The sequence below is a fragment of the Panulirus ornatus genome, chromosome 5 (assembly GCF_036320965.1).
Source record: "Panulirus ornatus isolate Po-2019 chromosome 5, ASM3632096v1, whole genome shotgun sequence".
In the NCBI taxonomy this organism is placed as follows: Eukaryota; Metazoa; Arthropoda; class Malacostraca; order Decapoda; family Palinuridae; genus Panulirus; species Panulirus ornatus.
This window is the reverse complement of record NC_092228.1, coordinates 7,293,898-7,319,221: the sequence shown is the minus strand read 5'-3', so window position 1 is coordinate 7,319,221 and position 25,324 is coordinate 7,293,898. Positions and strand designations below refer to the sequence as shown.

Genomic DNA, 25,324 nt, shown 5'->3' with positions numbered 1-25,324 from the left:
TGAGTCATTTGTTGTTCACTGATGATACAGTGCTGGTAGCTGATTTGGGTGAGAAACTGCAGAAGCTGGTTACAGAGTTTGGTAAAGAGTGTGAAAGAAGAAAGCTGAGAGTAAATCTGAATAAGAGCAAGGTTATTAGGTACAGTAGGGTTGAGGTACAAGTCAGTTGGGAGGTAAGTCTGAATAGAGAAAAACTGGAGGAAGTGAAGTGTTTTAGACATCTTGGAGTGACTTTGGTAGCGGATGGAACCATGGAAGCGGAAGTGAGTCACGGTGTGGGGAAGGGGATGAAGGTTCTGGGAGCGTTGAAAAATGTGTGGAAGGCGAGAACATTATCTTGGAAAGCAAAAATGGGTATGTTTGAAGGAATAGCGGTTCCAGCAATGTTATATGGTTGCGAGGCATGGGCTATAGATAGGGTTGTGCGGAGGAGGGTGGATTTGTTGGAAGTGAGATGTTTGAGGACAATATGTGGTGTGAGGTGGTTTGATCGAGTAAGTAATGAAAGGGTAAGAGAGATGTGTGGTAATAAAAAGAGTGTGGTTGAGAGAGCAGAAGAGGGTGTATTGAAATGGTTTGGCCACATGGAGAGAATGAGTTAGGAAAGATTGACAAAGAAGATATATGTGTCAGAGTTGGAGGGAACGAGAAGTGGGAGACCAAATTGGAGGTGGAAGGATGGAGTGAAAAAGATTTTGAGCAAGCGGAGTCTGAACATGCAGGAGGGTGAAAGGCGTGCAAGGAATAGAGTGAATTGGAACAATGTGGTATACCAGGGTCGATGTGCTGTCAATGGATTGAACCAGGGCATGTGAAGCGTGTCTGGGGTAAACCATGGAAAGTTCTGTGGGGCCTGGATGTGGAAAGGGAGCTGTGGTTTCGGTGCATTATACATGACAGCTAGAGACTGATTGTGAATGAATGTGGCCTTTGTTGTCTTTTTTTTAGAGCTACCTCGTGCTCTTGCGGGGGGGGGGGGGGGGGTGTCATTTAATGTGTGGCGGGGTGGTGACGGGAATGAATAAAGGCAGCAGGTATGAATTTTGTACATGTGTATTTATGTATATGTGTGTGTATGTATATATATGTTTACATTGAAATGAATAGGTATGTATATGTGCATGTGTGGACGTTTATGTATATACATGTGTATGTGGGTGGGTTGGGCCATTCTTTCGTCTGTTTCCTTGCGCTACCTAGCTAACGCAGGAGACAGCAACAAAGTATAATGATGATAAAAAAAATATGTATATATATCACAGCTTTGACAAACATGACTTTTTTCTCATGGTGTAACTTCATACAGAGAGTCTGATTGCACCTATGTATTTATATTAATTCTTCATGCACAGCAGCATTTCCTCTACAGACCATGTTCCTTAATATCAATTTGAGCTTTTTTCCCTAGGTTATCAGTTTGTCCACCTAGAAATGTTGAAAATATCCCAAGGACATTGTTCTGAATTACATGAGACTTTATCTCTGGTTTTTGTAACTGCAGTCAGTCAAGGAGAAGCAGCCAAGTAATTATTTAATTCACACATATATTTTATTACTACTGTAATTAAGTTGAATAGTTGGTTCCTAAAGCAGTCAAGAGTAGTCTCATCATCATCAGTCATTATCTCATTTGTTTATAGATTTTATCCTTCTTGTTGTGTTTATGTTTATTCATATGTTGAAGTTGAACAAATAATCAAATAAGCCGTCAATCATTGTCTTATCGTCACTCAGATATGATGATGGTAAAATAAGGATGTGCTGAAATTGGCAATGAAGATAGATTAATAATCACAGTAAATATGATAATATTACAAGTCATAATGAAACTACTTTACATAAACACATTAAGAAGCAATGGAGACTTTTAAAGAACTGGAGTTTGTGCTCCTATAAGTGGAAGAAAATCAAAACTACATAAAAGAAGGCGTAACAACATGGCTTGGAGACTCATCAACACTGTGTTGTAAAGTGCTTTCCACTATCGTAGGAATACAGTCGCAACACAAGGTTGTTATATTATCCAGGGTAAGTTGAGACCTATATCAGTTGTTTCTTGGTCTTTTTATTATTTGTTTATGATATGTGTATGGTTTTCACTTTATAATTTTGATTTTTATGTTGTATTTCTGTGCTTACAGTGACGGATTTGATAAGAGCACTTGGGTAAATTTTTTTTCTATTATTGGCTACAATTCTTTTCATTATATTTCCCAATCTTTGTTCTACCTGCTCATTTCAACACAACTTAGGGGGTTTATATATCATACACTACGTTATTCTGGTATATTATTGCTGATATCTTTTGGAAGCAGACGAAAGAATGGCCCAACCCGCCCACATAGACGTGTATATACATACACGTCCACACACGCAAATATACATACCTATACATCTCACTGTACACATATATATACACACACAGACATATACATATATACACATGTACATAATTCATACTGTCTGCCTTTATTTGTTCCCATCGCCACCTCGCCACACATGGAATAACAACCCCCTCCCCCCTCATGTGTGCGAGGTAGCGCTAGGAAAAGACACCAAAGGCCCCATTCGTTCACACTCAGTCTCTAGCTGTCATGTAATAATGCACCGAAACCATATATATATATATATATATATATATATATATATATATATATATATATATATATATATATATATATATATATATATTTTTTTTTTTTTTTTTTTTATACTTTGTCGCTGTCTCCCGCGTTTGCGAGGTAGCGCAAGGAAACAGACGAAAGAAATGGCCCAACCCCCCCCCCATACACATGTATATACATACGTCCACACACGCAAATATACATACCTACACAGCTTTCCATGGTTTACCCCAGACGCTTCACATGTCTTGATTCAATCCACTGACAGCACGTCAACCCCGGTATACCACATTGCTCCAATTCACTCTATTCCTTGCCCTCCTTTCACCCTCCTGCAAGTTCAGGCCCCGATCACACAAAATCTTTTTCACTCCATCTTTCCACCTCCAATTTGGTCTCCCTCTTCTCCTCGTTCCCTCCACCTCCGACACATATATCCTCTTGGTCAACCTTTCCTCACTCATTCTCTCCATGTGCCCAAACCATTTCAAAACACCCTCTTCTGCTCTCTCAACCACGCTCTTTTTATTTCCACACATCTCTCTCACCCCCACGTTACTTACTCGATCAAACCACCTCACACCACACATTGTCCTCAGACATCTCATTTCCAGCACATCCATCCTCCTGCGCACAACTCTATCCATAGCCCACGCCTCGCAACCATACAACATTGTTGGAACCACTATTCCTTCAAACATACCCATTTTTGCTTTCCGAGATAATGTTCTCGACTTCCACACATTCTTCAAGGCTCCCAGAATTTTCGCCCCCTCCCCCACCCTATGGTCCACTTCCGCTTCCATGGTTCCATCCGCTGCCAGATCCACTCCCAGATATCTATATATATATATATATATATATATATATATATATATATATATATATATTATTTTTATTTTTTTTATTATACTTTGTCGCTGTCTCCCGCGTTTGCGAGGTAGCGCAAGGAAACAGACGAAAGAAATGGCCCAACCCCCCCCATACACATGTATATACATACGTCCACACACGTAAATATACATACCTACACAGCTTTCCATGGTTTACCCCAGACGCTTCACATGCCCTGATTCAATCCACTGACAGCACATCAACCCCGGTATACTACATCGCTCCAATTCACTCTATTCCTTGCCCTCCTTTCACCCTCCTGCATGTTCAGGCCCCGATCACACAAAATCTTTTTCACTCCATCTTTCCACCTCCAATTTGGTCTCCCTCTTCTCCTTGCTCCCTCCACCTCCGACACATATATCCTCTTGGTCAATCTTTCCTCACTCATCCTCTCCATGTGCCCAAACCACTTCAAAACACCCTCTTCTGCTCTCTCAACCACGCTCTTTTTATTTCCACACATCTCTCTTACCCTTACTTTACTCACTCGATCAAACCACCTCACACCACACATTGTCCTCAAACATCTCATTTCCAGCACATCCATCCTCCTGCGCACAACTCTATCCATAGCCCACGCCTCGCAACCATACAACATTGTTGGAACCACTATTCCTTCAAACATACCCATTTTTGCTTTCCGAGATAATGTTCTCGACTTCCACACATTCTTCAAGGCCCCCAGAATTTTCGCCCCCTCCCCCACCCTATGATCCACTTCCGCTTCCATGGTTCCATCCGCTGCCAGATCCACTCCCAGATATCTGAAACACTTCACTTCCTCCAGTTTTTCTCCATTCAAACTCACCTCCCAGTTGACTTGACCCTCAACCCTACTGTACCTAATAACCTTGCTCTTATTCACATTTACTCTTAACTTTCTTCTTCCACACACTTTACCAAACTCAGTCACCAGCTTCTGCAGTTTCTCACATGAATCAGCCACCAGCGCTGTATCATCAGCGAACAACAACTGACTCACTTCCCAAGCTCTCTCATCCCCAACAGACTTCATACTTGCCCCTCTTTCCAAAACTCTTGCATTTACCTCCCTAACAACCCCATCCATAAACAAATTAAACAACCATGGAGACATCACACACCCCTGCCGCAAACCTACATTCACTGAGAACCAATCACTTTAACTCTCTTCCTACACGTACACATGCCTTACATCCTCGATAAAAACTTTTCACTGCTTCTAACAACTTTCCTCCCACACCATATATTCTTAATACCTTCCACAGAGCATCTCTATCAACTCTATCATATGCCTTCTCCAGATCCATAAATGCTACATACAAATCCATATATATATATATATTTATATATATTATCCCTGGGGATAGGGGAGAAAGAATACTTCCCACGTATTCCCTGCGTGTCGTAGAAGGCGACTAAAAGGGGAGGGAGCGGGGGGCTGGAAATCCTCCCCTCTCAATTTTTTTTAATTTTCCAAAAGAAGGAACAGAGAAGGGGGCCAGGTGAGGATATTCCCTCAGTGGCCCAGTTCTCTGTTCTTAACGCTACCTCGCTAATGCGGGAAATGGCGAATAGTTTGAAAAAAAAAAATATATATATATATATATATATATATATATATATATATATATATATATATATATATATATATATCACTCAGAGGGTGGCAGCTATTAATTTACTTATCATTGTTTTTGTGTGAAGTTTCAGTTAATCTTTGCATAGGGGCAGCACCTTATGCATACCTAGCACCATCTGGTTGGGGAAGATAGGCAAACTACACAGGATATACAAACTGTTTTTTGACAGCTGTAGACCACAATCATATTTTGTAACGAGAATGAATATTTTGTATTATGCCATAAGTTTGCTTTGTGGCCAAAGAGTAAAGGAATTTTGATCAGGAATACCAGTAATCAGGAAAGTAATTATTCCAGGGAGACAAAACTCTGAAGTATACCAGAAAACACAGTATATGTCCTATAGATTCCCTAAGTTGTGTTGAAAAGAGCTGATGAACAAAGTTTGTTACAGAAGGAGAAACGAATAGTGGCCACTCAGAGAAAAAAATTATAATTTTGCCTTAGTACTCTTACCAAATCCACCTCTATAAGCACACAAATACAGCTTGAACACTGAAATTGGAATTTGAAAGTCCATATCTCTCTGATGAAGTGAAAGAATAATATAACAACCAAGAAACAATTGATCTAGGCCTCAACTTACCCAGAGAGAGACATAAACTTGTGGTGCACCCAAATTCTGAAGATAATGTGAAGTGTTATACAGCATGGTGTTGATGTGTCCCCAGGTGGTGTTGTTACCTCCTTTTTTATATTATTTTAATGTACTTGCTTTCTTTAATAGTAGCAAAATCTCCAGTTTGTTCCATGTGTTTCTTGTTTCTTAAGATGTTTGTTCTGTACATTGTGGTGCAACCTGCATTCTTACATTATAATATGCCTGCAACCTCCTTAGACCTCTACAACTTGGAGTGGAAGGCACTCAAGTGAGTCTTAGTGCTTTTTGCAAGAAGAAAAGGAGAAAAAACTGCTTGGATGTAAAGTCAGATATTTTGAGGCACTTTGAAGCTGATCAGTATAGTCTGGATGAAAGATCATGATCAGAGTACATCCCAGTAAGTATGAAGATTTCTCAGCACAAAGCTAAAAGTAATCGGCTGTCTTTGGACAAATTCGTGAAACACCTCTTTAGATAAAGAGCCAGGCGATGTTGATTCTGTATCTGCACAACTCCACCATGCCCTCCCTATACTCATTGCCCTTATTATGCAAGATCCTGATACATTCTGGGTAAGTGTATTATTTGTATTTTACTTAGATACAATATTCTGTGCTTTATCCATTTTATTTACATACTTAGATTGATAATGTGCTTGTACTCTACTGTATGTATTTTAACATTTCAACCATGTTTTAATGTGAAAATTATCATGTGAAATCTCCACCAGGAATGTACACACCCATAATCCCATTGTATCTTGTCATAAGATTGGCTCCACTCCAGTTTTTTGCTTGCATTGCATTTTCCAGGAATGCATTTCATACATGAATCCAGAGATATCTGTGTAAGGGGGAAGCATTCTGGGTATAAATACATTTTAGAGGAGCATGCTTATCACTTAAGCTTACACCAACAAAATACTTATCAAATTATATATTTCGCTTTCTAGAGTGCATTTAAAAGTTTGAGTTCTTTATTTCCATTACTTTCCATACAGTAATAAACTCGACAGCATGGGCAGGGTATTGAAGTACAGGGAACACTGAATATCTTAGGACAGTTTGAAATATGCACATAACTATGCATACCTTATAGAGCATATTAATACCACCATGAGTGAGACGCTATTCCTCATCCACCAAGGTAGGAGAGGTTCAAGCTCATTGTTGGAGGTGTTGATAGATTGTATGAAGTGCAGGTTTTATGCACTTATTTGAAGTTGAGGTTTCCTTTGTGTTATCAGTAATCTCACTAAAAAGTTTTTACTTGAAGGCCGTGCTTGGGGAGCTGGACCAATGGAGATCCATAATCCCATTATATTGGACAAATGAATGTTCATCCACTGTATTTGAATAGCCAGATCCTTTCTTATGTCACTGGTGGTTGAGTGGATAACATAACTGCCTCTTATTCCAGTGGTTGAGGAATCAAGCCTCACTGTGGAAGGTATTTATATATATATATATATATATATATATATATATATATATATATATATATATATATATATATATATATATTCCCTGCGTGTCGTAGAAGGCGACTAAAAGGGGAGGGAGCGGGTGGCTGGAAATCCTCCCCTCTCGTTTTTTTTTTTTAATTTTCCAAAAGAAGGAACAGAGAAGGGGGCCAGGTGAGGATTTTCCCTCTAAGGCCCAGTCCTCTGTTCTTAACGCTACCTCGCAAATGCGGGAAATGGCGAATCGTATGAAAAAAAAAAAAAAAAATATATATATATATATATATATATATATATATATATATATATATATATATATATATGATGGATGTACATTCATGGTTGATTTAGGGAGTTTAGTTTGGTTAAGTTGGTTTATTTAATATCTTCAGTAAAGTAATGGGAACAGAAAGTGATTCTGTTGAATATTCATCTGAAGAATAATTTGGAAATAGGTTTTCTTATAGTTAAAAGTTTATGCCTTTAAACTACAGTTTTCTTGTCTAAGACTAGACTAGTAATTTGTTTTTCCACAGAAAAAATAGAGATAGAAGTATAGGCAACCAGAGGGAAATGATGATTGATTTAAATTCTTCCTTTGTTGATTTTTTTGACAGTAATAGAAGTTGGAGAATCATTTAGATAATGGCTTAATGGTGAATACAATATAAGGAGCCTTTTATCATATGTATGTACATTACTGGACTTTATCTCATGTTCAAGGAGTCTCATGTACCTTATGTACTATGACCTGTATAAACTGGTTGACAGCCATAGATTAGCTTTGGAATAAGTACTTCTTCATGCAGTGCTCTTATGCACATTGTATTTAAATTCATAATTCATCAGAGGTTTCAATACTCCTGCATTTGTCTCTCATGCATGACTTCCTTAAATTTCAGGTTTTGCTGTACAGTATTGCCCTTATCAATCTTTACTTCCAAATATTTAAACTCATCCACAACTTTCATTTCTTTGTGTTTTCACTACAAACTAATCTTATTATCTTGCTGTTCCTTTTTGAAAATTAGCATCTTATTTTTGCATTGATTTTTATTCAACTACAAACACCATTGAATTGATCCACCATTTTATCCAATACTTTCTTTGATTTATGTGAGCTAAAGCATCATCTAAGTGGAACAGCTGTGGCAACTACCATCTTCTATCTCCCTTGTTGTCATCTCATCCAGTGCCCCTTCCATAGAACACTGAGTATCCTTGGGGACAGCAAACAGGCTTGATTAACACCAACAAATATGTAAAACTACTCGATCATACTTGTACAACCTCTAACTCTTACTCATGCATTGTTTCCATTATTTTTTTTTTTTTTTTTTGCTTTATCGCTGTCTCCCACGTTTGCGAGGTAGCGCAAGGAAACAGACGAAAGAAATGGCCCAACCCACCCCCATACACATGTATATACATACGTCCACACACGCAAATATACTTACCTACACAGCTTTCCATGGTTTACCCCAGACACTTCACATGCCCTGATTCAACCCACTGACAGCACGTCAACCCCGGTATACCACATCGATCCAATTCACTCTATTCCTTGCCCTCCTTTCACCCTCCTGCATGTTCAGGCCCTCCTTTCACCCTCCTGCATGTTCAGGCCCCGATCACACAAAATCTTTTTCACTCCATCTTTCCACCTCCAATTTGGTCTCCCACTTCTCCTCGTTCCCTCGACCTCCGACACATATATCCTCTTGGTCAATCTTTCCTCACTCATTCTCTCCATGTGCCCAAACCATTTCAAAACACCCTCTTCTGCTCTCTCAACCACGCTCTTTTTATTTCCACACATCTCTCTTACCCTTACGTTACTTACTCGATCAAACCACCTCACACCACACATTGTCCTCAAACATCTCATTTCCAGCACATCCATCCTCCTGCGCACAACTCTATCCATAGCCCACGCCTTGCAACCATACAACATTGTTGGAACCACTATTCCTTCAAACATACCCATTTTTGCTTTCCGAGATAATGTTCTCAACTTCCACACATTCTTCAAGGCTCCCAGGATTTTTGCCCCCTCCCCCACCCTATGATCCACTTCCGCTTCCATGGTTCCATCCGCTGCCAGATCCACTCCCAGATATCTAAAACACTTTACTTCCTCCAGTTTTTCTCCATTCAAACTTACCTCTCAATTGACTTGACCCTCAACCCTACTGTTCCTAATAACCTTGCTCTTATTCACATTTACTCTTAACTTTCTTCTTTCACACACTTTACCAAACTCAGTCACCAGCTTCTGCAGTTTCTCACATGAATCAGCCACCAGCGCTGTATCATCAGCGAACAACAACTGACTCATTTCCCATTATAAAACCTTTAAAATACCATTTCAGAAGTCTTCCATGATCACCATATAGAATCAGAACTTCCCAAACTGATTTTCTGTTCACTCATTTACTGGATAAATGTATATAGCCTGTACTTTTCACATGGAACATGTATATTTTGCTGTGTTTGGATTATAAAGGAAAACAGACATGATGAATACAGCATTATGAACATGCAGGTGTTATGAGCGTACACACAAAATTTGCTTATTTGTGGAAGTTTTCATGCTTCTTTCATGGATGTGCAGTTACCTAAAGACAGCTGACTTGTAGCGCTGGCATCACTTATTATTAAAATTTTTGAGAGCCCAAAGTTGGAAATTGATTGACTTTTTGAAATCATATAGATACATGATATAGGACAGTATGGTTTTAGGCAGGAAGGTATTCCTCTCTCAGTTCCTTAGCCACAACAATGAAATTGCTGAGGCATTGCAGACAAGTAAAATGTTGAAGTGATATATACAAACTTTGCAAAACAATTTTGGTAAATATGACCATAGTGTCATGAGCACACACAATGTTTAATATTTCAGTAGTCAGAAAACTTTGAACATAGATATACAGTTTCTGTAGAGCAGATCACATGTTGAAAACCAGGTTTTTTCCAGTACCTTCATGGTAAAAATCTCATTTCTTCAAGGAACGACTTGTACAGTGTTACAGTGATACATAGTTTCATTGCATCCTTTACAGCTGATACTAGAATATGTATAAAAATCTCATCAACAAAAGCCATTGAGACACTACAAAAAGACGTAAGCAAAGTCTTCCACTTGGCCTTCAAAATATTATGCTTTTCATTTGGGAAAAGTGACAACTCCTCCACTATGGGATGATTAAAGAAGATAAAACTGTACTGAATATGGGACAAATATAGACACCATTATGTCAGCTGACAAGAGTGAAGGACCTCAGAGTAATAATGTTTGACAACCTTACTTTAAGTGACCAAAACTGGGCGACAGTTATGTCTTCAAGAAGAATATTAGGCTGGATCTTGCAGACCATCAAGACAAGAGAGGAGAAACTAGTAATTTCAAGGTGATATTCTCAAGGATAGAATACTGCTCTGTACTAACAGGTGAAATCGCAGGGTTAGAAATTATGCAAAAATATTTCATGGCTTGCATTGATATGGTAAAGGACCTGAATCACTGGGAATGACTTAGATTGCAGGGAATGACCTCTCTGAAGCACATGGAAAATCATACGGGGCATGGTTCCAAATTTGCACTCAAAAAATAAATCCCTATTGACGTGACAGGCATGGAAGATTGTAAAATATTAACAAGGCCCTCAATATTATGTTTTGATACTAGCCATATGGTATTCTCCTGTGAGTTTCCTAAGTATATAATTGTTTTAGAAAGGGAACATGTTTTACACTAAATTTTTCAATTTTTTTCATAATTATATCATTTTTTGAGTACAAAATACTGTAATGTGAATGACATGAAGCACAGTACATGCTATACCAGTACTGTATATTGTAGGAATTAAGTAACCAGTACACAATTAAGTGGACTGTCCTCACCCCCTTGTGTTCCTAACAACTTTGCCTCTCCTTGAACATCAGGCCTCTTCAGCACAGCCTCCAGGAGTTAGGGTAAGAAAAGTGATTTAGACTCATATATTTGCAACTGTTTCAGTATTGTAGGACTTTTGATATTATGTGTTTTATGAGAATGCCCACTGGCATTGTATGTGAGTGTCAGTTGCTGATGGAGGGGGAGGTTAGCCTCATAATTTGGCATAACTCATAGTTTGGCAGCCACCTAATTTCAGCATAGCTAAAGTCCCAGTCATGCCAAATGATTAGGGTCATAGTGTACTAAAACACAGCCTGTATGTAACATTCAGAGAAGTGTAACTTGAAACTAGTATTCAGGGCAGTGCCATAAGTAGTTTATATGAGCTGATTATGATGAATGATGATGACTTTGGTATATGATGAAAGTAGCATTTTAGGGAACTGTTCTGTGTGAAGTTCATTTAAACCATTTTTAGATATTGGAACACCAACATGTACAATGTAAGGAATAGTATATAAAGTTTTGGGAGTAATTGCAGATGTAGCTGTATCATTCAAAATAAGGTTAGATTATTTTCCTTTTCTATTGAATCTAGAAAATGAAACTGATTAAGGTTAAGTTGTTCTAATGTCCAGTATATTTAACCTAAGGTGCTAGGACCTGATCCAGGTTAGGTTGGGTTGTTTTGGTAATTTTCATCACTTTTACACCTCAGGTTTCCTTATCTTCCAAGTCCATCCCAGCTTTGTTGGAATTTTAAACTTCACATGGTGAATATCACAGATACAAGTGATTACAAATAATCACTCCTTTTGGTACCAATAACAACTGAAGAACTTTTGTATATTTAAGCCCAGTGATAACACTACATCACTAATCCTAACCATTGTTGCATTAAGGTATATTTGATTATTATTTTTGTGGATGGATTTATTCATGAAACATGTGGAATTTTGTAGTGCATAGGGTTGTAACTATGGCTTCTTGATTGATTGTGAAGTTTTAAACTGTGGATACTGCTTCCATTTGGTTTATTGATAGAATTCAAATGGCTATCCAAAACGTTTGTGGTATGCTATTAGAATTCTGGTACTACCATAACAATTGTACAGAGAATGTGGTGTGTAGGATTTGTTGTTGCTGTATAGAAGTATGATCACTGTATGTATAATAATTGCTATCTTTTTATTTCAGCTTGTCAGTAATAGAAACAATAGAGGACAGGGCTTCAAATATGAGGGGAAAATGTGAGATTACAGTATAACAGTATGTAAATAGCTGCTTCAGTTAGACGTGGAATCTTTGTGCTTCTACTTTCTACTGATTTTCAGTCTCCAAGGACTGTCCACCAATATATGTACTGTTTGCACAGATTTAGAAAATTTTGGCAAATCCTCCTGTAATCATTTTCTCATTGTTAGCTCACCTGGGTTTGCATCTTGGCAAGTAGAAATTCAGCTTGTAGAAATTCAGCTTGTATGAAGACATATTCTTTACCTGCCCATTGGATCCCTCATCAAGAACAAGCAAGGATACTGAAAATGCACTTTGTGTAGCAGTAACTCAGTTACTTCTTGGTTTTACATGTGCAAGATTTATTGTGTTTTATTATGAACACAAGGCCTAAGCGTAGTCTACTTAATAACTCAAGCGCATCATCATCTGGTTTTGTTCCTCCAAAGAGAAAACATGTAAAGCTACCCTTAGACCAGAAACTATCAGCATTAGAGCGATTGGAGAAGGGTGAGAGTGCAGCTCGTTTAGCAGCTGAATTTGGCATAGGCATACGCACTGTGTATGACCTCCGAAAGCATAAGGATGACCTTTTAAGGATTTCTTCCTTTCAAGAAGCATTTAAAGATACTAAGAAGATTGAGACCAAGACTTTGCAAAACTCTTCATCGCCACTTGTTGACAGCGCCACCTATGAGTGGTTCAGACAGTGTCATGAATTGAATAAAAATGTTAGTGGTCCTATGATAATGGCAAAAGCTAAGTTTTTCCATAAACAGATGAACATTCCTGACTGTTGTGAGTACAATACTGGTTGGCTTACCAGCTTCAAGAATCGTCACAACATATGGGCTCTAGAGCTGAGTGGTGAATGTGTTTCTGCTAACACTGGCTATGCAGATACCTACATAACTAATTTCCCAAAGGATACCACCAACCACACCTCTTCAGAAGTGGATTATGCACAGTGCATTGGTAAGTACTACAGTATGGGTTGTTTATGTTTGATGTTTATTTTTCCTACCTAATAAACTAACCTATTCAAATGAGTTGGCCTCAGGAACAAATGCATAATAGCTTTATTCACAAACATGATGTTTAATGTACCACAACTTGAAACTGTTATCCCCAGCTAACCCTTACAGAACACTCTACAGTTTACCTTAATCACTTCATATGCTCTGTTTCAGCCCCATAATGACATCTTATACTCCTTATGTACCACATCACTCCAACTCATTCTGTCCAATGCCTGCCTGTTGCCCTCATGAATGTTCAGGCCTTGGTACCCCAAAGCATCAGGCACTTCATCCTTTCATATCCCCCTTGGTCCCCCTCCCACCACTTTTGACACTTTGATGTTCATAATCAGCCTTTTATCACTCATCCTTTCTACATTTCTGAACCATTTCAGAACACCTTGGTTAGCTCTTTCAGTCATACTAAGTTTATGACCATAACTCTTTCTGAGAGTGTCATTTCTTTCATGATAAGCCCACCTAACACCCCCAATAATCTTAAAGCACTTCATTTCTTTCTGGCACATCCACCCTCCTCTGTTCTTTGCATTCGAGACCCGAGACTCACATTCATACAACACTGCTGAGACTACTATGCCTTCACACATAACCATCTTTGCCCTAATAGACAGTGGCCTTTCCTTCGCCAGGCTGCTAAGGACCCTAACTCCCTCTTCCATTGTGTGACTCATTTCAGCCTGAATGGCTCCAGCCACTGCCATGTCTACTCCCAGTTACTTAAAGCTTTCTTTTGTATCTTACTGCTGTATCTCATTACCTGACCTTTGTTCGCATATGTTCTGAGCTTTCTGCTATCACACTCACTCATAAACTCTGTTACCAGCTTCTGGAATTTCTCTTTAGAGTTCTGCTTGTAGTTCAAGACTCATGCGTTAATCTCTCGCACTGCTGTGTTTGTAAACATTATATAGCCTTTGAGAAATTGCATATTGTGTATCCATGATGTAGACCCATCCTTACTGGTTGGGTGTCCTTAATGCAGACCCACCTTCACTGGGAACCCTAACCCTCCCCTCATCATATTTATACGTATGACTTACGGTACACTATTTCTTTTATAAGTTATTAGACCTTCCTTTGGTGTACTTGTTAAGTTTTGTTATCTGTGCTGTGCATGCCTTTGCAGGATAATCAGAAGTTACATGGACTATTGAGGTCTTCTCAAGTCACAGTGATACCTCAGGTAAAAATTTCGCTATATCATAGGATTTAGAATTCTTTACATGTGATTTGTATTTTATGTTAGTAGCATGAAGATAACAAGAGTTGATAAAAAGTATTTGGTTAAAGGAATCTAATATGCACAGTCTGACCATAAATTACTTTTATCCTTGGATGTGATGCATTTTACACTGAACACTACCTCTCCTGTCATCTCGATAGGGTTAGTAAGTGTGATTGCAGCGTCATTACATTAAAGCAAGTGACAGAATAGAGTCAGTGGTGGCTCCACATATTCTTATATAAGGAAAGTAGGGCTACCGATGTGAAGCCAGATATGGGAGCTTTGTTCAGAATTTTTTGCTGGTGTGTTTTATTGTTTGCCACTGAAGGGGTAAAAGTAATTCGTGGTCTGACTTCTCTAGGAAATGCATGGATGTAGCTTGCAGTGAAATGTGTATGTTGATTGTTACTGAATAGAAGGAAAGGTTGATGAGGAAGCAAGAATAATGTGGAGGTCTTGATAAGAATTGGGAAAGGCAAATTCACATACACTTGCATATTGATTTATCTTAAGCAATATGCTCCAAACATGTCTTGGATTGAAATATCTGTTCAGAATGTTTGTATTGAGAGAGTAAATGTAAACCATACCCATTTAACAGCTTGTGTCCAAATTTGATAAGTTTATGTGATTGATTCTATGTTATACAATATATGTGTACAATTAATATGTGTACAAGAATAAGTATCTTTTGTACATTCCCATACCCTGCACATCAATAGAATTGTAAATATATCATGCACCTAAACATACTTGCATATTCAGTACATTCATACAATAAAATGGTAAAGCCTAACATTTTTCATACAGACTGTCTTAGGAGTTCCTGTCACTGGGCAATAGATGATTGATTAAAGTTGCCTGTTGTTAAAGCTGAGTAAGCCAAGTGCAGAATTAGTGTTGTTCAGTTATTAAGAGCCTCTTTCTACATTGAATGACACATGGAATGTGTTTATTTTATAACCAGTTGTAATGATATTTTTTTCTTGATCACCATGAACTTAAAGAAACTGAGGCTTGGAGGAAATGGAAATTGGTGAAGGTAGTAAAGCCTGTGGCAGGATGGAGTAAGTGGGTGGTGGTTTACGTTGGAGAGTAGACACTTTGGTAGGAAGGGTTGATATGGATGGTGGGTGATGTAAGAGGGAGAAATAGCATAGCATGTAATGTAGGGGAGTGGACTTTGTAATAGGGTGGTAAGAGTTAGGTGATGGATGGCAAGGGACAATAGAAAAGAATTATTTGTTTATTTATGTGTTTTTATTTTCTGATGAAAAGTTTAGTTTACACAGTGATCACATTACTTATTTAAATTCTAATTCATGATAGCAATTATGTGTGGTGTATTCAGTGACATCGCAATGGTTAGAATTTAACATGTTTATGACATGAGATTTGTCTATATTCTTTATGATTTTCTGTGTTGATTGAATGTGCCTTTGGTTGTGTTAAAGCATGACATTATCCAAGTAAGTGTTTGATGAAAGATTTTTTATTTTACATTTTTTGGACTCATATTCAACTGATATTTTTGGGCCAAAATGCACATATATTTGAGAAAACAGATGATCAAACTCAGATTGTACTATCCACTAAAATGGATCATTCATACTGAGTTAGGAATGAGCAGTAAACTAGTGTAATGTTGGTATTGGTTAAGATTGGTGATGTGGTTTTCATATTGTTTCCAGAAATCTGAGATTTTTAGTGATTGTGATTTTCGTCTACTGGTATTGCAGTGATAACTGCATTATGATTTTCTTTGTCGTTTAATGTATTAAACTTGAAAGCTTGGCAAAAGTAGGAGGGCTTGAATGATAACGATAAATTTAGGTTTAAGTGAAAATTACCAAATTAATTGAATCTAAACTAAGTTAGGTTCTTGTGTTTTGGGCTAAACATTGAACAATGAACCATGAGGCACAACCTCAGGTTATGTTCAGGAAATGTGAGTTTGGAAATCATAACTAATGGATGAACATGCTAATCTTTGTTAAGTTATGTTACCTAGGTTGAATCAAAGAATGTAGTGGGGATACAGGTCTGCAATTACTCCCAGAAGTGAGACATCTCTTTCACAGATGTTAATGTTTTCATATTTGTGTTCTTGTTTTATTATGCAACAGTTCATAGATTACGTGTAGTGCTTTACCTGTGTGCTACTATAATCATTGACTATAATCATCACCATCATTACCTAACAGGATTCTCTTTATTAAATACGAACACTGTTCCTTAGTAGTTTATAGTGTAGTAGAAATTTAATTTTAAGAAAATGTCCAAGTTTAGTCTAATCTGTAAAAACTTCATGGGCTGAATTGAATAGGACTGTTTATACTTTGCCTTCATGAGGTTTTGCACCAACAGATATATTGCTACATATGCAGGTAATGCTAATTGAACATTTTGGAAACAGGAATGGAAATGTCTACCCAGAAACAAGACGAATTACACAAGATTTCTCTCAAAACTTATATTTTTTCATAAAGTCCAGAACTAATATTTTTTCCTTTTAATCTCCACTGAAAACAGAACATTATTTAGGAAAAAAATTCAATGAAGACTTTTATTCAAATGCAAAATGAGGATATAACCATAAAGAGTACATTTGATATATGGACAATTCCTTCAGTCTCATACATGAGGCTTTGTAATGTGAACCTAATAGATAAGAGTCTTCTTAACTTTTGTTAGTTGTTAAACTTTTAAATAATTTTGTTTTTCAGTTTCCTCTTGCTTTGAATCCCTGTCCACCTTTTGTCACTTTTTCAGTATTGTCAATGATAAAAACTTTTACATCAATCATCATGCTTCTTGGTAGTAACTGTAATCCTTAAAGATCTCAGATATTTTTTTTCCAAAGAACATATCACAGGTCATAACCTGTACCACAATTGTTTGCTGTGGATGAACAGCTTTTAAGATATGTAGTGTAATTATGGATCATACCGCACATTTTTAGATGACAAAATGACCTTACTTAACATGACTGAACCTAGATGAACATAGATTAGATTGGGTACATTTTCATTATGAACTGTAGTACTCTGTAAGGTTAGATTGGTTGGATGTTTCACCTTAACCTGAATACAGTAATTAGTTTCAAATCCTGACATTCTGAAATCTGGATACTCTATAATTTGGATGTTTTGGTGGGTCCATTCATGGTCTAAATATTGGGGATACGGGAATGACAGGTGTCTAGGTTATAAGATGAATCTAAAACATACCCTAGGCCTTGAATGTTGGGATAATTGGCCGCCCAAAGGTAGATGCTGCCGGTTGACAGCCTTTTGGGTAGGTGGCAGGAACAAAACTTCATGCTCCTCTCTCAGCTTTCCCATCGATTTGCTTGTACCTGTTACTACACTCTGGCAATGATTGCTGTTCCTCTGTGGTTTATAGTAACATACACTTGCTCGTAAATTCTTTTATTGTTTTGCACTACATTGTGCTTGTGATAGCTCTTATTATTTAGGAGTGTTACTGATGTGTTTGGGGATGCTGGACTCTACCTGCTTGTGGTTATGCTGTGGGTGAAAAGTCACCTTCGGAAAGGTTGTGTCATTGTAGCATCATCTTAAAAACTTTTCTCTCCAAATGAGTCCATCCTTTCCCTGAAACTCATAGTATCACAGCCTTGAAGCTACAGAAACCTCTGGAGAATGGGTCTTAGGATCATGTAATGCTAATAAGAACTGATATGCTGGTGAAAGTTTAAAGATACATACAGTACCTAGGTGTATAAAGTAAAAGAAAAGACTGTCACTCATTGTACAGGCCTGATGTTCCATGATTCACCGTAATTCATGCTGTTCTTAAAATTTTGGTGTACATTATGATGTAGTGTGTACAATGAATTAAAGTGCTCGGCATTGATATCGTTGCGTTTGTGACAGTGTTGTTTAACAGCGCAGTGCAGTGATGTGTTTTGTGTTTACAGTGCTTATTAAGTATGCTAAAGCATGTACCCAAAGAAAGATCATCCAAGGGCACAAAGCCTCCTAGGAAGTATGTCAGGGTCACCATTAAGACAAAGCTGGAAGTCCTGGAGAAGCTTGCCCGCAAAATTCCTGTCAAAGATATCATTGAGGACTATGGCATTGGGAAGAGCACAGTTTATAATATCTTGGCTGCTAAGGACAATTTGCAAGCTTACAGCCAGGCAGCACAGCCTGATGCCTCTGAGGCTCAGGATGTTGCTGTAACTAAAAGTTCCATCAGGAAGCATGATTTTGAAGCAGTTGATAAGGCTGTGTATGACTGGTATGTGCAGCAGAGAGCTCAGGATGTACTTGTTAGTGGAGTGGAAATTCAATCTGCTGCCTCCCGATTTGCTGCAGTGATGGACGTTGAAGGCTTCCAAGCAAGTCAGGAGTGGCTCATCAACTTCCAGAGGCAGTACATCTCCAACAGGAGAAATGAGGATGAAAGCAAGTATTACAATATATTTAGTTTGTTTTTTTTGTTTAACATTGGTTAAAGTGATTATATTGTTCATTTCTCTTCTCTACAGTCTGTCCCACAAGCACTAGAGATTCCCCATGATATCTCAAGAAAATTAGGTTAGGATCTTCCAACCTTCATTGTTTCAGATGAGGAATTGCTGGCCTCACCCTTTGCTGATTGCTCATCCAGTATTGTAGGAGCTCACTTGTTTCTGGCCCACTTTTGGCCAGTCAGCAACTGACACTGGACTGCCATCATCAACTCACTCCCAGCTGCTTTGAGTAGACAATTTTCTGGGATTGTGCTCTGACAGGAAATTGCTGATTGACTTTTTTCATCCTATGGATCAGCATCCTTTTTCTTTCTTTTTTGTACTGCATTTAATATGCAGCTTTAAATTTGTGGCCACATAAGGAATTTCCACCTGCTTTATGTACATGGTATGTTTATTATTCTAGTTATTTATGCACCTTTGTATCTTAGTCTAGAGCAGTGTTGTCCAAACTGGGGTATGGCATTATTGTTCAAAGGGGTACGTGTGAAGGTAATGAATTTTTTTCTTTTAAACTGTATCATATTTATGTCATATGGCATCTTGGATCAGTAACTTTACAGAGCATGTGTATATGTGCATGAGTGATTGTTTAAGGTTATAGAATAATTGAATAACCACAACACTTGCACAGTTTCCAACTTAAGTGAATGAGTGAATGACAAGAGAACAGAGTGAGAATTAAAATGAACAAGAAAACTTGGGGGGGAATGGGAGTTGGGGTGAGGGAGAGGAAACGGGACAGGATGAGTATGGAAAGTGCTGAACTCCTTGCACGAGTCATTTTTGCATGGTTTCGTCTTAGGAATGAAAGTGTGAACATTTCTTTTTCGAATTTGCGTGTAAGCTTACATATACAGTTATTTCTTGAACAGCGAGAAATATGGGTAGATGGTTAACATGTCATAGCTGTAGCATCTGCAGCAGCAATATAAGTGAAGGAAAAAAAAGCACCTGTGAAGAAAAGAAATACAGATTTACTTAAATATTGGCAACACAAGGAAGATAATGTGCTTTTTGGATTTACTTTATGAATTTTTATCCTGAGGAAGCTTTGTGCTTCTTTTGTGGGGAGACGCTGGCCAACAATAGTATGAAATCAGCTCACCTCCAACATCACCTTAAAACAAGACATCATTATCATGTTGGCAAACTGACAGAGTTTTTTTGAAAGAAAACTTTCTGATTTTAAGTATTCCCAGACAATTAAGAAAGCCACCACAAGATCATGCAAAGCTCTGAAAGCATCTTTAGCTATATCATTATTAATTGCTAAAGCTACCTCTTACTACCTCTTCTCTGGTAAACAGAGAAGAGGTAGTAAAAGCTTTGCGGAAGATGAAAGCCGGCAAGGCAGCAGGTTTGGATGGCATTGCAGTGGAATTTATTAAAAAAGGGGGTGACTGTATTGTTGACTGGATGGTAAGGTTATTTAATGTATGTATGACTCATGGTGAGGTGCCTGAGGATTGGCGGAATGCGTGCATAGTGCCATTGTACAAAGGCAAAGGGGATAAGAGTGAGTGCTCAAATTACAGAGGTATAAGTTTGTTGAGTATTCCTGGCAAATTATATGGGAGGGTATTGATTGAGAGGGTGAAGGCATGTACAGAGCATCAGACTGGAGAAGAGCAGTGTGGTTTCAGAAGTGGTAGAGGATGTGTGGATCAGGTGTTTGCTTTGAAGAATGTATGTGAGAAATACTTAGAAAAGCAAATGGATTTGTATGTAGCATTTATGGATCTGGAGAAGGCATATGATAGAGTTGATAGAGATGCTCTGTGGAAGGTATTAAGAATATATGGTGTGGGAGGCAAGTTGTTAGAAGCAGTGAAAAGTTTTTATCGAGGATGTAAGGCATGTGTACGTGTAGGAAGAGAGGAAAGTGATTGGTTCTCAGTGAATGTAGGTTTGCGGCAGGGGTGTGTGATGTCTCCATGGTTGTTTAATTTGTTTATGGATGGGGTTGTTAGGGAGGTGAATGCAAGAGTTTTGGAAAGAGGGGCAAATATGAAGTCTGTTGGGGATGAGAGAGCTTGGGAAGTGAGTCAGTTGCTGTTCGCTGATGATACAGCGCTGGTGGCTGATTCATGTGAGAAACTGCAGAAGCTGGTGACTGAGTTTGGTAAAGTGTGTGAAAGAAGAAAGTTAAGAGTAAATGTGAATAAGAGCAAGGTTATTAGGTACAGTAGGGTTGAGGGTCAAGTCAATTGGGAGGTGAGTTTGAATGGAGAAAATCTGGAGGAAGTGAAGTGTTTTAGATATCTGGGAGTGGATCTGGCAGCGGATGGAAACATGGAAGCGGAAGTGGATCATAGGGTGGGGGAGGGGGCGAAAATTCTGGGAGCCTTGAAGAATGTGTGGAAGTCGAGAACATTATCTCGGAAAGCAAAAATGGGTATGTTTGAAGGAATAGTGGTTCCAACAATGTTGTATGGTTGCGAGGCGTGGACTATGGATAGAGTTGTGCGCAGGAGGATAGATGTGCTGGAAATGAGATGTTTGAGGACAATGTGTGGTGTGAGGTGGTTTGATCGAGTAAGTAACGTAAGGGTAAGAGAGATGTGTGGAAATAAAAAGAGCGTGGTTGAGAGAGCAGAAGAGGGTGTTTTGAAATGGTTTGGTCACATGGAGAGAATGAGTGAGGAAAGATTGACCAAGAGGATATATGTGTCAGAGGTGGAGGGAACGAGGAGAAGAGGGAGACCAAATTGGAGGTGGAAAGATGGAGTGAAAAAGATTTTGTGTGATCGGGGCCTGAACATGCAGGAGGGTGAAAGGAGGGCAAGGAATAGAGTGAATTGGAGCGATGTGGTATACCGGGGTTGACGTGCTGTCAGTGGATTGAATGAAGGCATGTGAAGCGTCTGGGGTAAACCATGGAAAGCTGTGTAGGTATGTATATTTGCGTGTGTGGACGTATGTATATACATGTGTATGGGGGTGGGTTGGGCCATTTCTTTCGTCTGTTTCCTTGCGCTACCTCGCAAACGCGGGAGACAGCGGCAAAAAAAAAAAAAAAAAAAAAAAGCTAAAAAGCCATTTGATATAGCTAAAGAACTGATATTGTCAGCTGCAGTTGTGATGGCTGAAAAAATGCCAGAGAAAAAGGCAGCTGACCAACTAAAGGCTGTTCCTTTGTCACACCAAACTGTTTCTCAAATGGATAAATGAAATGAGTTCAGATATAGTTGATCAAGTTGTGAATAAGATGAAAACAAGCTAGTCTTTTTCACTTCAGCTTGACAAATATCCTGACATCAGTGGACAGGCTCAACTTGTCTCATTTGTGAGATACATTGATGGAGATAATATAAATGAACATGTACTTTTTTGTAAGGAATTAGAACACAACTGGGGAAGCCATTTTCAGTGTCATTGATTAGTTCTCTGAACAAAGGCTTTGTTAGAAATCTTGCATTAGCATGTGTACTGACGCTGCTATATCCATGACTGGGGGAAAGTGAAGGGACTCATTGCATGGATTTAGAAGGAAAATCCTGATGTGGATTGGACTCATTGCATTATTCACAGAGAATCATTGGCATCTGAAAAAATGAGTTGAGGTGCTTGGGATATTGAATGATAGCATCAAAGTAATCAGCTTTATAAAGTCGAGGCCATCTTAATGCTCGCCTGTTTCACAGACTGTGCGAAAGCTTAGGGTCTGAGCACACAGAGCTATTACTGCACACGGGTGCGCTGGCTGTCGACAGGGAGGGTACTTGCCAAGTTGTTCAAGTTGCGAGATGAAGTAAGCTTCTTTTTTATCAGAATATGGATCTCCTTTTGACACATTTTTTGAAAACACTGCTTGGCTTGCACAATTGGCATATCTTGCAGACTTTTTTTTAGCAAACTGAGTGACTTTAGTTTGTCTCTGCAGAGCAGTTGTACAAATATTCTCAACTTATATGATAAATTTGGTGTTTTTTCAAAAGAAATTAGAGTTGTGGAAGGAGATATGCTCAGGGGGAGGTTTTATGCATTTTCCTCAGCCAGATGCTTATTTTTCGAGTAACTGATGAGAAAGACTGTTAAATCAGTTGTTGTGGAACATTTGACCAAACGTATCTGTGCTTTAAAATCTTACTTTCCTGACATATATGAGAGATCTGTACAGCTGGATTGGTTTAGAAATCCATTCCTCCTGTCTGAAAATGATATGAAGCTTCCTATTTGCCTTCAGGAGGCACTGTTAGAAGTGTGTTCAGACCGTGGCCTCAAACTGATATTTGGAAGCTCAACCCTCACATGGTTTTGGAGCTGTGTAAAGAAGGAGCACTCTCACCTAGAAAAGAAGGCTTTGGAAAACCTTCTATCCTTTGGATCTACCCACTTTGTGAAGCATCTTTCTGTGCATTTAGCATTACCAAGACAAAACAGAGAAACAAACTAAATGTATTATATTATATTTTTTATTATACTTTGTCGCTGTCTCCCGCGTTTGCGAGGTAGTGCAAGGAAACAGACGAAAGAAATGGCCCAACCCCCCCATACACATGTATATACATACGTCCACACACGCAAATATACATACCTACACAGCTTTCCATGGTTTACCCCAGACGCTTCACATGCCTTGATTCAATCCACCGACAGCACGTCAACCCCGGTATACCACATCGCTCCAATTCACTCTATTCCTTGCCCTCCTTTCACCCTCCTGCATGTTCAGGCCCCGATCACACAAAATCTTTTTCACTCCATCTTTCCACCTCCAATTTGGTCTCCCTCTTCTCCTCGTTCCCTCCACCTCCGACACATATATCCTCTTGGTCAATCTTTCCTCACTCATTCTCTCCATGTGCCCAAACCACTTCAAAACACCCTCTTCTGCTCTCTCAACCACGCTCTTTTTATTTCCACACATCTCTCTTACCCTTACGTTACTCACTCGATCAAACCACCTCACACCACACATTGTCCTCAAACATCTCATTTCCAGCACATCCATCCTCCTGCGCACTAAATGTAAACTTGGATTAAAGCCTGGTCACTGCAGTAGCCTCTCTACTGCCTAGAATGGTAAAAATCATCAGTAAACATCAATTCACATTTCGTATTGAGTTGTAAGTAATTTTCAAGTATTTTGTGTTATTTGAATAGCCTTTTTCCTACATTATACCAAATGATGATTCATTGTCCAGCACTCATATTATGTGAACTTTTGATATGATTTGCATTGTCCTTCCAAATATTGAGTTTAATCAGTCATGAGGTTACTTAATGGAAAAAGACAGTAAAAAGAGGTACAATAGGCAAAAACGTATGGACAACACTGGTCTAGAGGATGAATTTTAAGTGGCATAATATTATGAATTACAAAAGTGAACGTCCTGGTGGTAGCATGACTCAGTCATTTCTCTCTCACCTTTCCTCTCTCTCTTTCTTTTAATAAGCACCATACAGGGGCTAGAATAGTACAGTATAGATGAAGTCTAAAATGGTGGTACAACACTAATTTGATCCCGGGGTAAGTGCCAGCCTAGAAACGGATGTCAACCAATTTTTTTTTTTTTTTTTTTTTTTTTTTCCGCTGTCTCCTTTATTTGGTTCAGTCCCATTTACCTCAGTTGATATTTCAGTTGACAGGTAGCTCTTAGAATGCATTCCTGGGGGAGAGGAGTGACTTGGTATTGGAAACATTGTTTTCTCGCAGACCTATGGTGTTAAGAGCAATTTGTGGATAAAGATCACTTTCCCAGTCACAGTGGGCATATTAATTCATTGGTCCATGTAATGAAGCACCATGTATTTGGAGGCACAAGTAACCCCATAGGATTAAAACATTTAGATAATCCCTTGTAGGACCAAAGCTCTTCTTTGAAATGGGTTTAAAGAGCAGAGCTTTTTGAGATCACCTTTAGTTGTGTTTCTTTTTTATGCCCAGGTCAAGATCATCTCTTTCCCCTGAGGTGACTGGGGAACATAAGACAGAAACTAAAACAAAAAAGTTAGATATAACCTAGTGCTGCTGAAAACTAGATAAATTGTCTCCCACTAAAGCTAGAGGGATTCTTTTGTCCCCCTTATGTTAGCACTCTTTTTCTAAGCTATTTCCTTGCGAGAAAGCCCTTTGTACACATGCCAGCATCCTAATGTGCAGTGAGGATCTTGCTAAGCTGCCGCACACAGGTATGATTTACCAGATAAGCCAAAACATGATCATACCTCTGTAATTCATATAAGAACTTTTGTCCTTTCTTTCATACAGT

The 25,324-nt window shown here is 38.6% G+C and overlaps 1 protein-coding gene across 3 annotated transcripts in view; it reads left to right on the top strand.

Moving 5' to 3' along the window:
- Window positions 1-25,324, top strand: part of LOC139747788 (uncharacterized) — a 48,276-nt gene that overhangs the window by 3,539 nt on the left and 19,413 nt on the right. For 2 of the 3 annotated variants that reach the window (XM_071660362.1, XM_071660361.1), the window contains exon 2: window positions 18,549-19,038. In XM_071660362.1, the coding sequence (XP_071516463.1) occupies window positions 18,561-19,038 (478 nt within the window). In that variant the 5' untranslated portion in view covers window positions 18,549-18,560. Of the gene's footprint in view, window positions 1-12,303; window positions 13,316-18,548; window positions 19,039-25,324 lie in introns of those variants that run through there. The other variant, XM_071660359.1, reaches the window with a different exon arrangement.